The 13,449-nt window shown below is 38.3% G+C and overlaps 1 protein-coding gene across 2 annotated transcripts in view; it reads left to right on the top strand.

The window, feature by feature from the left end:
* The window catches only part of Fbxl7 (F-box and leucine rich repeat protein 7), a 394,119-nt gene that overhangs the window by 106,707 nt on the left and 273,963 nt on the right, over positions 1–13,449 (top strand). The window contains exon 2 of one of the 2 annotated variants that reach the window (XM_008821771.3): positions 7,755–7,844. The exons of the other annotated variant lie outside the window; for it this stretch is intronic. Within the exon in view, the coding sequence (XP_008819993.1) occupies positions 7,755–7,844 (90 nt within the window). The remainder of the gene's footprint in view (positions 1–7,754; positions 7,845–13,449) is intronic. 2 annotated transcript variants of the gene reach the window in all.

Below are 13,449 nucleotides of genomic sequence, written 5' to 3'. Positions count from 1 at the left end.
AAAATTGCCTGCCCTTTCACCATGAAACCATCTAGCCTGGTGTACTAAGTGCTTGCTTTGTCATGAGCTGAGAGACTCAGACTTCTTGGTCATTTTGCTTTTCTACCCATAATAATGTTGTCACATAGTAAAGATGGAGCAAACACTCATATAAGAGAGTTAGGATTTGGTTTTCTGTTTTCTGTTTAATTCTTCAGAAAATAGTGCTGGCGTACTTACTGGTGTGAACTGACTTCTTTACTCCCCAGTGCCTGTCCTTCCTGAACATCCCAATAGGACCGTATTTGGAAATGCAGTTAGTTAAGAAGAATGGAGTGCCCCTAATCCAGCATGACTAGTATTCTTATAAGAAGAAACAGACCGCAGAGAAGAAAGCCATGTGATGACTGAGGCAGGGATGGGAATTGGGCTTCCACTAGCCAAGGAACACCAAATAGTCCTGACAACCTCAGAAGCTAGGAAAACAGCCTACAGCAGATTCCCCATAGAGCTCTGGGGAGGAGGAAGGCCTGTTGACACCTAGCTTTCAAACTTGTTACTTTCATAACTATGAGATAATACATTTTTGTTATTTTAAGCCATCCAGCTAGTGGTAATTTATTATAATGGCCCCAAGAAACTAATGCATAGTACTATATTGTATGTCCCCACTGGGAATGGTTACGTGCTTTAGAAGTAGTGTTTTGCAAGCTCTGAGCACAGAGGTTGTGTGAACTCTGTTGTGGGTCGGCGGGGGATGGATTTAAATGGTGCCTGTAGAGGGATGGTGCCTCTTAGGAAACTTTTTGGGACCAGAGCTATTTGAATATGTGAATCTTCAGTTCATCCCTGTAGTCAACTGTTACTTAAGCAAACTGTTTAAGGAATAAGCACTAAGTACCCAGTGTGTATACCAAGTAGCGCAGTGACAGATATGTGAAAGAAAGATGCAGAACCTGCCCTTGTAGGGTTGGTAATTACGGGGCAAAGACAGAAATGGTGTTTTTCAATTAGTGTGCTTTGATCATCATTATTTAACACATCATTTATACAAAGGACTAAGGTTAACATTAGAAAAGACAAAATGCCCTTGTGAACCCTAGAGTGTTTGAACACTGAGCATCTCTTTAACCTTGGACAAGTTATTTAAGAAACTCAAGTTTTTCCTCACCCCTTGAGAAAAAAGCAATAAATCTCAATAAAAATGTAAAAAAGGCATTATTTCAGAATATTTAATAAAGTTAATCTGAAACCTAGTCATACTGCACTAATATTTAATCCTATTCAAGTACCCATGATTCATCACACATCCTATATACTCTGTGCCTTGCTTTTTCTATTGCTAACAATAGTCCTCTGCATGCAAAGGATTTAACACATATTTGTTGACTTATTGACTAAGAATACTATGATAAAGGCTATCAACTGACACTTATTATTACTATTATATGTGCTGTTATAAGCAATTTACCTTATTTTTTTCTTTATTGTCTTATAAGGGTTCTGTGAGTATACTATTAACCCATTGTACAGATGAAGAAACTGTGGTACTGGGATGATAAGGGACATCCCCATGGTCAAGCAGCTAGTTCTGACAAAGCCGGATTTCTGACCCAAACACCCAACCCTAACTCCTCACCCTCTCTGGTGGCCCGCCTTATGTTTTATGGACTGGACTCTGCTGTAGCCCTCTGTGTATTTTAGAATGTTGTGTAGAAATCACGTCCTTTTCTTTTATTGTTATTAGTAATCATGGCCTATAGTAATAATGAAGAAAAGATTGACTTTTGAGACTTTTATCTAAATGAAACTTTCTCCATCAAGAAATGAATGATGCTAGAACACAGCATGATCACTTTATTAAATAATTTAATTCTTTCTCTGTTGGCCCTTTAACATCTAAGCTCACAAGACTAAAATGATTTCTCTCTCTCTCTCTCTCCCTCTCCCATATTAAAACTCTAGTATGATCACTTTATATTATATAATATTTCTTTCTCTGTGTGCGCGCTATTATCTATACTCACACGACTAAAAAGATATTTCTCTCTCTCTCTCTCTCTCTCTCTCTCTCTCTCTCTCTCTCTCGCCATGTGTGGTTAAGCCACTGCTTCCAGTTTGTACAGTGTAAAGGATAGAAGCACCAGATGACGCTTTTCAGTCACATAGAAGTAAAGTGATTCTGATCCTCTTCTCTTTTTAAAAAAATATTTCTATTGAAATTTTGTGTAAACATACACAACATCTTAGCCCTCTTTATACCTCCTTCCCCATTGGCACTCTCCTGTAGACCCCCCCCGCCACTGAATGCTGTCACTTATGTTAAGGTCTATCAAGTGAAGTTAGTATCCCCTGACATCCCTCAGTATAAGTCCATCCACTGCGATCTAGTCAGCTATCTAGAGTCTCTCCCTTAAAGAAGATCACCCAGCAAGTTCTTCTCCTAAGATTGGAACCGGTTGCCCATTTCCACAGTTCTTTGCTGGGTCTTTGTCTGCTTGAGTTTGCATGGGTCTTGTGAATACTGTCACCATTGTGTAAGTCCATATGATCAAGGTCCCAGGAGCCTATAAGACTTTGTTTCCATATGGTCATATACCTCCTCCCCTAGCTCTTAACAGTTTTCTACCCCTCTTCCCAGTGATCCCTGAGCTCGTTTTTGAAAGTCTGCAGTCCTTGAGAAGTCATTGATTGCACCTCCATGCCCTGAAAGAGTGAATACATTTTTACAATATACATTCAGTTTCTTTCCAACAACTAACATGCACTTGGGCCAGAGATTAAGGCAAATAGTTCTTAGAAATAATTAATAATACCATTATGTGTGTGCAGATATTTAAACTATGAATCAGTTAAGATTAGAAACCATTTCAAGATAATAGTCAGGAATGTGATAGTGAACTCAATACAGAAATATGACTGAGTCCTCCCTTGATTAAATTCTGAGGTTTTGGGAGATTCTCTTTCTCTTGGTATGGATACTTAATATGAACAATTAATGTTAAATCAGGCTCATGGTCTATGAATAACAGCTTGTAAACAAAGAAGTGGAGGGAAGCAGGAAATGTGACCAAGGTCACTACATGGCTGCACACTCTTACTTGGAGATATCGTATTAGAAGTCTGTGGCTATAGTCCATGTGCCATGTGATGAACACAGTGTGCACAATCTGGAATTCATATAGCAAGTCGATTTTGCAAGGAATTTCTTGGACTCTAAAGAATGTCAGACATCAGAGGACCCATTGATTTGCTTTTCTTTTTGTCATGTCTTGACTTTACTACACCTTTGCTTGTGTCATTATAGTTCACAGTGGAAATTCTGACCATCTTGTTTCAAGTGCCTGTACTACGATTTCATATGTGTGTGTGTGTGTGTGTGTGTGTGTGTGTGTGTGTGTAGTGCATTCTCTTTACTCTCAACTTCTCTTGTCTCCCTCACACTCTTTTCATCCCCTCATCTCTCCACCCCTGGTCACTTTCCCATACTAAATTCCATTTTTTTTTGTGACCCTGTAATTTTAACCAGGAACAACTTGGTGGCCATGGATTTGGAACTGCTCATTGGAGCCTGGTGGGCTCATCAGTGGGTTCTGTTGTTATTATATAAGGTGAATTTTAAAGTAAACTTAATTCCTTCACTGAGATTCTTATTTAAAGAATATTCTCTTTATTGTCAAACACTGAGAAATTTGGGAGGATTTAACAGATCTTCCAAAGGAATGTTTGATTGGAATGAAGGCAGGCATGTCACTCTGTGAACATTCCTGGTTTTATAGTGTGTCTCAAATGTTCAAAGTAACTGATTTACCACTGACTTCTTTATGGTGAGATTTAAAATTGTCTGCATGTATGTTAATCTAGTTATTAGTAACATTTACCAATTTCAGTAGATTAAATCTTCCTTGCTTTGATGGTAATGTGTCTTTGATATCTAGTTGTTTATTTGGTTGTCTTCCTTTGAACCTTTAAGCCTACTTGGAAGAAAATTAAATAAAGCAAAAATGTCTTTACCATCTCCAACCTGCAGCGTTCTGGTGTGCTAGGAGCCTGTAAATGGGTGTTTAACCATTGGTCAAATAGCCAATAATTTTAATGTAGGTAAAGCAGTTGGAGATTGAAATTGTCATTCTTGTTCATATTTAATGGATTTTTGATAGATGTGCAAATAAATGCAATTTAATTCATATGTATAATGAAAAAAATTATTTTTGAGGATTACATTCTTGAGCATATTTGCCAAATCTCCTTCCTTCCCAGTCATCTTCTGAATCTTCCCATGTCCCCTCCAATTTATCATCTTGATTACTATTGTTGCATATATGTGTGTGTAATTTATTTGCTGTAATTTATATTGGTAAGATAATTATTATTTAAATATTTTATTTCTTGTTTCCTGATACAAACTGAACTGTGCTAATGGGTCAATATTAGTAATTGTGGAGGAAGGCTTACTTGGGGACTGGAGGGGACTGATGTACTTGTCATAGCTCATTTTTTTTTTCTATATAGCAACTTTCCCCAAACCCTGAAACTTCACCACAATTCACATTTTTGGTGAAGAAATAAGTAGTTGATTTTGTTTGTTTCCCATTTTATAGATGAAGACATGAAACAGAAGATTGTTGAGAGCTATTCCCCACTGCCTTTCATGTCTCTCTACTTGAACTCACTAGGGAATTAGTCATGCTATTAGACACAAGGCAGAACAGAAAACTATGGATCTTATGTTTTGTATGGATCCTGTTTTACTAAGAAGTTGGGTGTTTTAGGAAGATCAACTCTTCTTCATCTAGCAGCAATCAGTCGCCAACATTCCTTCAGATAAGATTGAGGTCTGCTGTTCATTTCCCAGATCTATGCTGGATTATTGTCTGCCTGAGTTTCCATGGGACTCATGTATGCTGACACCATTGCCACAGCATCATATGAGCAGGTTCCCAGGAGCTTGTAGGACCCTGTTTCTGTATGGTCATGCACCTCCTCCCTGGCTCTTACAATCTTTCTGCCCCCTCTTCTGTGATGGTCTCTGAGCCTTGGATGGGTGAAGTTTACTAAAGGGGTCCTGTCCAATGACCTGACTAGACTCAGTGGACAGACTTGTGCTGGAGACAGCTAGAGACACTGATAGCTGGGTACACTGATAATCCATTGTGCCTTAACAGGGATGACAAAATATATGGGCTCCAGTGGTGGGGGTGGAGGGCTATGGGACGATGCCAGTGGGTCAAGGGCGTAAAGATGACTAAGATTGTTCAAGATGTTCTATATGACATACACAAAAATTCAATAATATACATAATACATATAATTATATATATTATATGAATTTGGGTGTTTCTGAGTGCGTGTGCCATCCCTATCTGAATTATTTTAAGGACCACAGTAACCCTATGGTCACTGCAGGTATTGATCCTCCTAACCAACCCACTTATAGTTGAAGAAACTTAACTAAATCACAGAGAATTGGGGCTGGAGAGATGGCTCTGAGGTTAAGAACACTGACTGTTCTTGCAGAAGACCTGGGTTCGAATCCCAGCACCCACATGGCAGCTAACAATTGTCCATAACTCCAGTTCCAGGCAATCTAATGGTCTCTTCTGTCCTCCGAGGGCATTACATGACAAGGGTGCACTTACATACATACAGACAATACATGCATACACATAAAAGAAACATAATAAATAAAATATTGAAACAAAAAATAAAAAAAAATCACAGAGAGCTTGATTACTAGCCCAAGACTAAAATCCAGAGTAGAAACCTAGGCTTCTTGACTCTGAAGCCTTGAAACCACCCATTCCAGTCTTCATGAAAGTTGGCTATAAGTTGCAGAGCCACATTTAAGGTAAGATTCTATCTATTCAACCCTCATTAGTGACAAGTAATGTATTCTCAATTTTGTCTACTTGCTGAAGTTTATTTGTAATCCCCCAAATCAATAATCATAGCATGTTTGAATTTTTTGAAACCATTCACCGAGACATGAAAATTTTGGGTGTCCAGATGTATGTTTTAATTTGAGATTGGGTGGAGGGAGGATTAGGGGAAATGGGGGACACCCTGCCTTCTTGGTTCAGCTCTTATGCTATGTTATTTTTTATGTTACTGTTGTTGTTTTTTAGTACTGAGGATCAAAACCAGGGTTTTGTGTATAGTAGACAAGGTTTCTACCACTGGACCATCTCCTCTGTCATCACAGATATTCTTTCTATGCTTGATTTAATGTTTTGTACTGCTTCTTGGTATTTTTGCTATTTAAAATGTCTCCATGCACAGTTCTGAAGAGCTGGCTAGGGTTCAAATGGATTCTGAGGCCCCCTATAGATTAGCTTCATTCAGGCATGAATTACAGTGCTGTTGCCTTGAGTTCAATGTTAATGAATCAAAAACACATTGAAGTCAAATATGATGTCTTTGAAGAGAAACACATGAAACAAGGTTGTACATTATCTGTTGATGTAGATGTTGTGAGCATAAGTTCATAGGAACTTTCACAGCCATGATTTGGTATTCTCTAACCATGTCTGTGGCAACATTATAAAATGTAATTACACAATGAGAACCAAGCAGATTTAGGTTACTATTATCTTGCTTTCTATAATTGATGCATTAAATGTTGATGTATTTGTAAATGTTTTATTTATTAAAGGACATATACTATCAATTGAGGTTAATCGTGTTCAAATCGATAAAAATTTGTTCTTGAGGGGTGTGATGGTTAAAATGATGATTGTGCCCAGTTGGTGGTGCTGTTTTGGAAAGTTAGAAGGTGTGGCCTTGCTGGAGGAAGCACGTCACTGGGGGTGGGATTTGATAATTCTAGCCTTGCCCATTTCCAGTTAGGCTGTCTGCTTCCTGTACAGCCTCCTTGAAAATCTTACTAGAATCTTACTCCTCTGAAACCATAAGCCCAATAAAATCTTCTTTCTACACATTGCCTTGTTATTTTATCACCACAACAAAAAGTAACAAACAAGTGGTAAAAAAAAATCCTTACCTTTTTTTGCATAAAGCAGATACCTCTGTCTGGTCCAAGGTTCGGGAATGATTGGAGACCACCCACCAAAATTCAAAATTTAGAATATTTATTGAAAAGCATTCCAATTCTTGAATGACCAGTCGGGCACAGACTCCAAGAGCCAATGAATAGAGTCTGCCCCGACCAACAATGAGCCGGGGTTTTTATTGGGTACTCTTGAAAAAGCCCATGCAAACTGGGTGACCTTTGAATTGATTGGATAACTCTGAATTCATTGTATGGGGAGAAATTTCATTGGTTATAGTCATGGTCAGCCACCTGACCAATTTTTCTCAATTTTTCCTTTTATGATAGGGTGCCCCTACTGGCCACTGGATGCTCTTTTATGCTTAGGAATTTCGGTTGGTTTTAGCAATCCATGTCCAGGCTTCCCTAATCTTAGCCCTCAGTATGGGACAAAGGAGACTTACAGTTTCTAGGAACAGAGACTTAAGGCCGACAAGATGGAGGCTGCTAAAAAATGGAGCCAGAGACCTGGATCCTTCACCTCCACACAGCATATGATAGATACCCAGCATAATCATGGTGTTATAATGCTGTTACATGGGGAGCAATAATTTTAAAAGATTCAGAAGTGCTATTGTAGAGCACAGTGAATATTTAATAAGACAGAGCATCTGTATTATATATTCCCTCACTTGGAAATGATTGTGTGCCTTGGTGTGAGACCTAGTGGAAGGTGCAATCCAGTTCTGAAATGACAAAACTCAAGCTTTTTTGTTCTTTTCTCTAGGCAAAGGCAGCTCAAGCATCTCATCCGACGTGAGTTCAAGTACAGATCACACGCCAACCAAAGCCCAGAAGAATGTGGCCACCAGTGAAGGTAGGCATCTGTTCACTCCTACTACCTGCCGTCCCTTCACAGAACTGACTGTTCCTTGAAGACAAAATGTAGGAGTTTTAGCTTTATTCTATTGCTTGAAAGCATATCAGATTTTTAAAAAAATTTTGTCCCCTGCCCTGCCCCCCAGGCTGAAGACTGAACCCAGGGCCTTGTGCTTGCTAGGCAAGCACTCTACCACTGAGCTAAATCCCCATCTCCTCATATCAGGTGTTTACAAAAGAGAAGGCAAAGGGTCTCTTGAGATTCAGTTTCACTACACTGTTGTGACCTCCATTAAAGTTGATTGGGTGAGATTTAAGTGTCTTGATTTTAAGTCAAATACTATTATTTTGTGAAAATATGATAGGCAGACTTAAGAGAAGCCACTAAGATATCACATGCCTGTTTTTCAGTATGACAGATGGTAAGATTATGGAAGTCTTGTGATACAGTTGAAGGTTCCAACAAGAATGTGCAAAATACTTGTACCTGAAATAGTTGTGTTTATACAGGAGGCACACAGTCATGTTATCATAGGAATTGAATTCATCACCAGTGTTTGGAATTTGCAAAGAAGCTTTGTTTGATTATTTACACAATAAGTGAAAAGACATCACTATTACTACAACCATTGGTGTCATCTACATTGTTGAAGGACTCTGCTGATGAGTTTGTAGAACTACCTGTTGGAATTCAGTTGTTTCCTAAGAAGCTTTGAGTCATTACTTGATTCGTTGAGGAATTGCATCTATGGTATTTAATGTAAAGTTGCTCCAATTATTTTATTTTAATGTTACACAATGAAATGATTTCCCTTTCTGAACAAAAGTTCATTTTAAATTTTAATTGTGCCATTTATACTGAAAGACTTTTTTTGTAGTGTCAGCTAATTTTCAAATTTATTCAACCTGATTTTCTGACACGCACAGGGTATTGTAGAAGCACATTTCCAGTTTTTGTTTCCCAGGCTTAATTTCTGCAGCGCCTTGCATTAGGAAGTATGCAGTGTCACAGCCTGACATTGGCCTTTGCAGTTCTTCAACTTCTGTTTCTTTGTATTATACTCTGCACGTTAATGACAGTGGCTTCCCTCTGCTGATGTAGCTTCTCTATATATAATTTTTGTCTTGTTTCAGGGAGCACAGAATGACTTTCTCAGAGCCAATTATCCTCAGAATAGTGTATAAATAGCTTTATGGTTGGATTATATTCATCTGTGTTTAGAACTTTCACATCGGTTCATGTATGTCACCAGTTCATAAGGCATACAGATTGGTATGTTCTCCTTACCACAGCAAAGCACCAGGTAGCAATCCAATTTTAATTTTCTGCCTGCTAAGTTAAATGGGGGCATTAGATCATTCTTGAAATTCATTTGAGGTAATGTGCAAACCGGCCTAATTGATTTTAGACATTTGCTTTTGAGAGCTCTGGCTCTTAGGAGTCAGAGTGGAAACCATTTCCATTTATTCAGTGTGGCCCTCTCTAATCAGAAATCCATTTGTGAAACTCTCATTTTTTTCCCCTAGTACATAGCAGTTACTCGTGTTACATTCATGTGTCTATGAAAATAAAAAATTAATTTTAGATAACCTGTGTTTGCCTGTATTTGTTTCCTCATTCTTTTGTTCTTTCAAATGCATAAAATGCAGAACTAATCAAACTTAGTTGAAAGAATTGGGAAAAGAGACTCTGGGATTTTGTGCATTTAAAAATGGCACTTTTATATTGAAAATAAAAGGAAGAAATCTGTAGGCATTGTAAAGTTTTATTTTCTTTTGCCTTTCTCTTAAGAAGAGATGCAGGCCTCCCACCAAGGTCTTATACATTTTTCCACAATGTATTTTTTTTTTGTCTTTTCTTTGAATAAGGAGATAAAATTAGGGGAAAAGTACTAGGAAAATTTGATGTTCCTATGAAATGAACATTTTAGTAAATGGGCTAAATTAGCATGGAACATCTTCCAAGATCCTAAGAGGAATAACCTCATCCCTGTGAAAGATGTCATTTCCTTGCATAACTGAATAAAAAGTAAAAAGGAAGTATTAATCTTTGCTGAGAGAGAGAGAGAGAGAGAGAGAGAGAGAGAGAGAGAGAGAATTCAATTTTGCCACAGGTTTCTGAACAATGGAAATTGAAAATATTAAAATATGAATTCAGCATGGACATTTGTTTCATGACAATGAGTTTGAGGGATACTTGCTGTACAACTGTCTTCTTGTAAGGCTGATGAGTACCCAGGACTAATTTTTTCCATACACAGAAGATAGGGCCTGAGGCTGCCTCTCAGGATGAGTGATTAGGGTGGCACATTCTCTGACTTCCACAGACAGGGTGGATTTGCTTGATTGTGTGTGAGCTGCTTCCTTCTGGGAAACACCTAGGTGACCCCTGTGAATTCCACTCTGGTAGAGTGTTTGAAGGCAAACACTGACTTTTGACACAGAAAACAGAAGTGCACATTTAATATTGCTTCTCTGATTTTTTTCACAAGATTTTTCAAGAGTTATGTTTAGCTTTTTTTAAAAAAGATGCATTTTTATTTTTATTTATATGTCTGTGTGTGTGTGTGTGTGTGTGTGTGTGTGTGTGTGCCAAGTGTGTACAGGTGCCTATGGATGCCAGAGGACAGCATTGGATTCGCAAGGGCTGGAGTTACAGGTGTTTGTGAGCTACTATATGTCAGTCCTGGGAACTGAACACAGTCCCTCTAGAAGAGCAGCAAGTTCCCTTAATTGCTGAGCCATCTTGCCAGTCCTTGTGTTTAACCTCTTACGTTTAGAAAACTGACTGAATTGGATTTCTGGAAGCTGTTGAATTACATGATTATCTTCATCCCTGATCCTCACCTGATTTTCACTTCTGACCTCATCATTGTTACCTTTCAGGAACACAGGCATGTTTCTCAGTTTAAAGGTCTGAACAATGTTTTTATATATATATTACGTTATATATTATATATTATATATAAACATTGTTAATATTATAATATAATATATAATATTCTGTTTCCATGTAGCTTTTGAAAACTTTTAACAGTTGGATTTCAAATACCTTGCAGTAGTGCTGGGCTTTTAGCCTTGATGCATCACCAGAGAATGTACTATATTGGAACTTTGTTTTTGTTGTTGTTTGCAGTTAAGTGAGCACATGTTTGTGTAGAGTCTTCCAAGTAGTAATGGTAAAAACAGTCCCTCTAATTAATGTGTGATAGCAAATAAATCAAGGACAAGGGGTGCAAGGAAGAGAAGGGCATTCACATATGTGCTTAACCCCAGTGCGGGATGAAAATTAACTTTAAGAAGACATGAGGAAAATCACTGTGGAGATGTCAGTATTTTGAACGTGGACAGTGGTAAAGATTCCATGCCTCTGAGGCCACTTTAAAGGAGTCTTATAAGAAGTGCTGTTGGGGAGCTGCCATGTCTGCATTTTTCTCAGGCTTATGTCCAACAGTACTACCAATACCTTGAAATTGCTGCCTCTGAACTTTGGAGAGGAGCAGGGACAGTGGTACATCCTCTTCCCGGGCTACGGCTTGGCCTGTGCAAAGTGAAGGGTTAGGCTGCCACGTGATGGGTCTCCTGAGTCATTTTGCCTGTTGGACAGAACTGACCTGAGCGTGGTCTGCTGTTCCCAGCCAGTGTGTGTAGTGCCTGTTTTAAGCTGCCTCTGTTAAGGAGTTCCAGGTCACTGGAAAAAGACCACTCAGATGCAAAAAAGTTCTGAATCAGCCAAATCAATTTAGCTGACCAAGCTCAGGCTATCACACCTCATCACAGGATAGTTCTTCTTTGAAATTCTGGAAGTCAGGGGAGAATATGGACTCTTGGGTTTCCAAAACAGGCTCTTCTATTTTCTTACATTTTCCCAAGTATTATGTAATTTCAGTTCAGATTTTAAGTGTTCTAACCCCATACCTTTGCATAGTAAAGGCATTACATTTTTTTTCACTTTAGCAAGTTTGTTTCTTTGCTGAACATTATGCCCTATTGCCTATCTAGCATCCCACTACTCCACTGTGGGTCATAGGCTATTCCTTTGTTCAAGGTGGGCAAAGGTGTTGATAAAATTTAGGTTTATTCCATGAAGATAATCCTTTCAGTTTTCTTTTTGAGATGGGAGGTTTATTGGGTAGATCAGTCTAGCCTTGATGTTGTAATTACTGTACTTCAGTTTTCCAAGTACAAGGATTGCAGGTATACACTATCACACTCAATTGATAATGTGGCATTTTTTTGACCCAGAGGAATGTTCTTATGCAGAAATTTTTGTGCATCTTCATTTTGTGTCTCTAAAGTCATACCCGTTTTAAGGCGCTGGCAGCAGGCATGGACTTCTCCTGATAAGTGGTTGTGGGTTTTCTTTACAGTCCACTGTATTTCTTCTGACAGTTTAAGTTTCTGATTTCCTGACATTATGGGGGTTTAGGTTCAATTATAGAAAGCTGGAAATTTTCCATTTTTCTCAACATAATCTGCATTCTAACCTTGTAAGATGCAGCTTAATTCTTTCCAGTTGTGTTGCTATTCTTTCTTTTTCTGTTTTGGCAGTCTTTCCCATCCATTTCCATGGGGTATTCTATCCTAGAAAGACTGGCCTTTGACCCTAATCACTGAAAGTCACATGGTTTATGTGGATTGAATGGAGCACACAGACTCAGCCTTGAGCAGAGGCAGTGATCTAGGTTAGGTTATGAAGTCTCCTAGAAAGCAAACTGAACTTTGCCTTCTTTCATGGATAACATGGTATGAGGATGTGGCTTTAAGGATAACATCTCAACATCTCAGCCTTCTCTTGAGCTGGAGTAAAATGAGGTAGTGAGTTTAAAGGTCAAATTTAATTGGTTGCTGATGAGCTTTTATTCAGCTGCTCTTTAAACATATCCAAGTTCAGATATTATACTCACTGAAAGCACAAGTTATGATTGCAATGTTTGGTTTCTAAATGTTGGTTGTCAGGCCAGTTAGCTACACAGTTATAGGATTTCAGAACTATAAAGGGACTTACCAGTTTCCTGATTAAGTACATTTATTATACAAAGAAATATCTAGGGTACTGGGAAATGAAAAGATTTGCTTGAGATTATACATCCCAAATAAATTGTCAAACAGGATTCTGATGCAGTTTTGTTTTGGTTGATCAAATTAGCAGAAAAAAAGGCCAAAAAAATAACAAAAAGCACAACCTTTCACAAAGCTGTTGCTTTCTGCACATGGACTGTTTAATTCTCTTCTGTCTCCTGTTTCTACATATCTGTTGTTTGGTGCTTGTTGCAAGGCTGAGGCAGCCTGTGTGGAAGTGTTTGGGAAAGGCTACTGAACCCGGATGAATTGTTATTTTTGCCAGGACAGGGTCTGCTCTAGAAGGTCAGAGCATCTTAACATCCTTAGTGATTCTGCAGTCATACTTTAATAGTTCCTTAATAATGCTCCGTGAAATTGCCTCTTTAATTAACTCCTAGAAAGGAAGTCACTTTAAATCTTTCATTGGGAGCACGTGAAATGGATTGACTTACAAAGCATTTGTGGTAATATTCTTCCTGTGGACCTAAAATCAGCAGTTTATTTATATAGTCAATGGGTTCTTATGTTTTGAGTGCCCA

The sequence above is a fragment of the Nannospalax galili genome, unplaced genomic scaffold, assembly GCF_000622305.1.
Source record: "Nannospalax galili isolate Female #2095 unplaced genomic scaffold, S.galili_v1.0 scaffold207, whole genome shotgun sequence".
Lineage (NCBI taxonomy): Eukaryota > Metazoa > Chordata > Mammalia > Rodentia > Spalacidae > Nannospalax > Nannospalax galili.
Note: the sequence above shows the minus strand (reverse complement) of the source record. Positions and strands in the feature narration are given on the sequence as shown.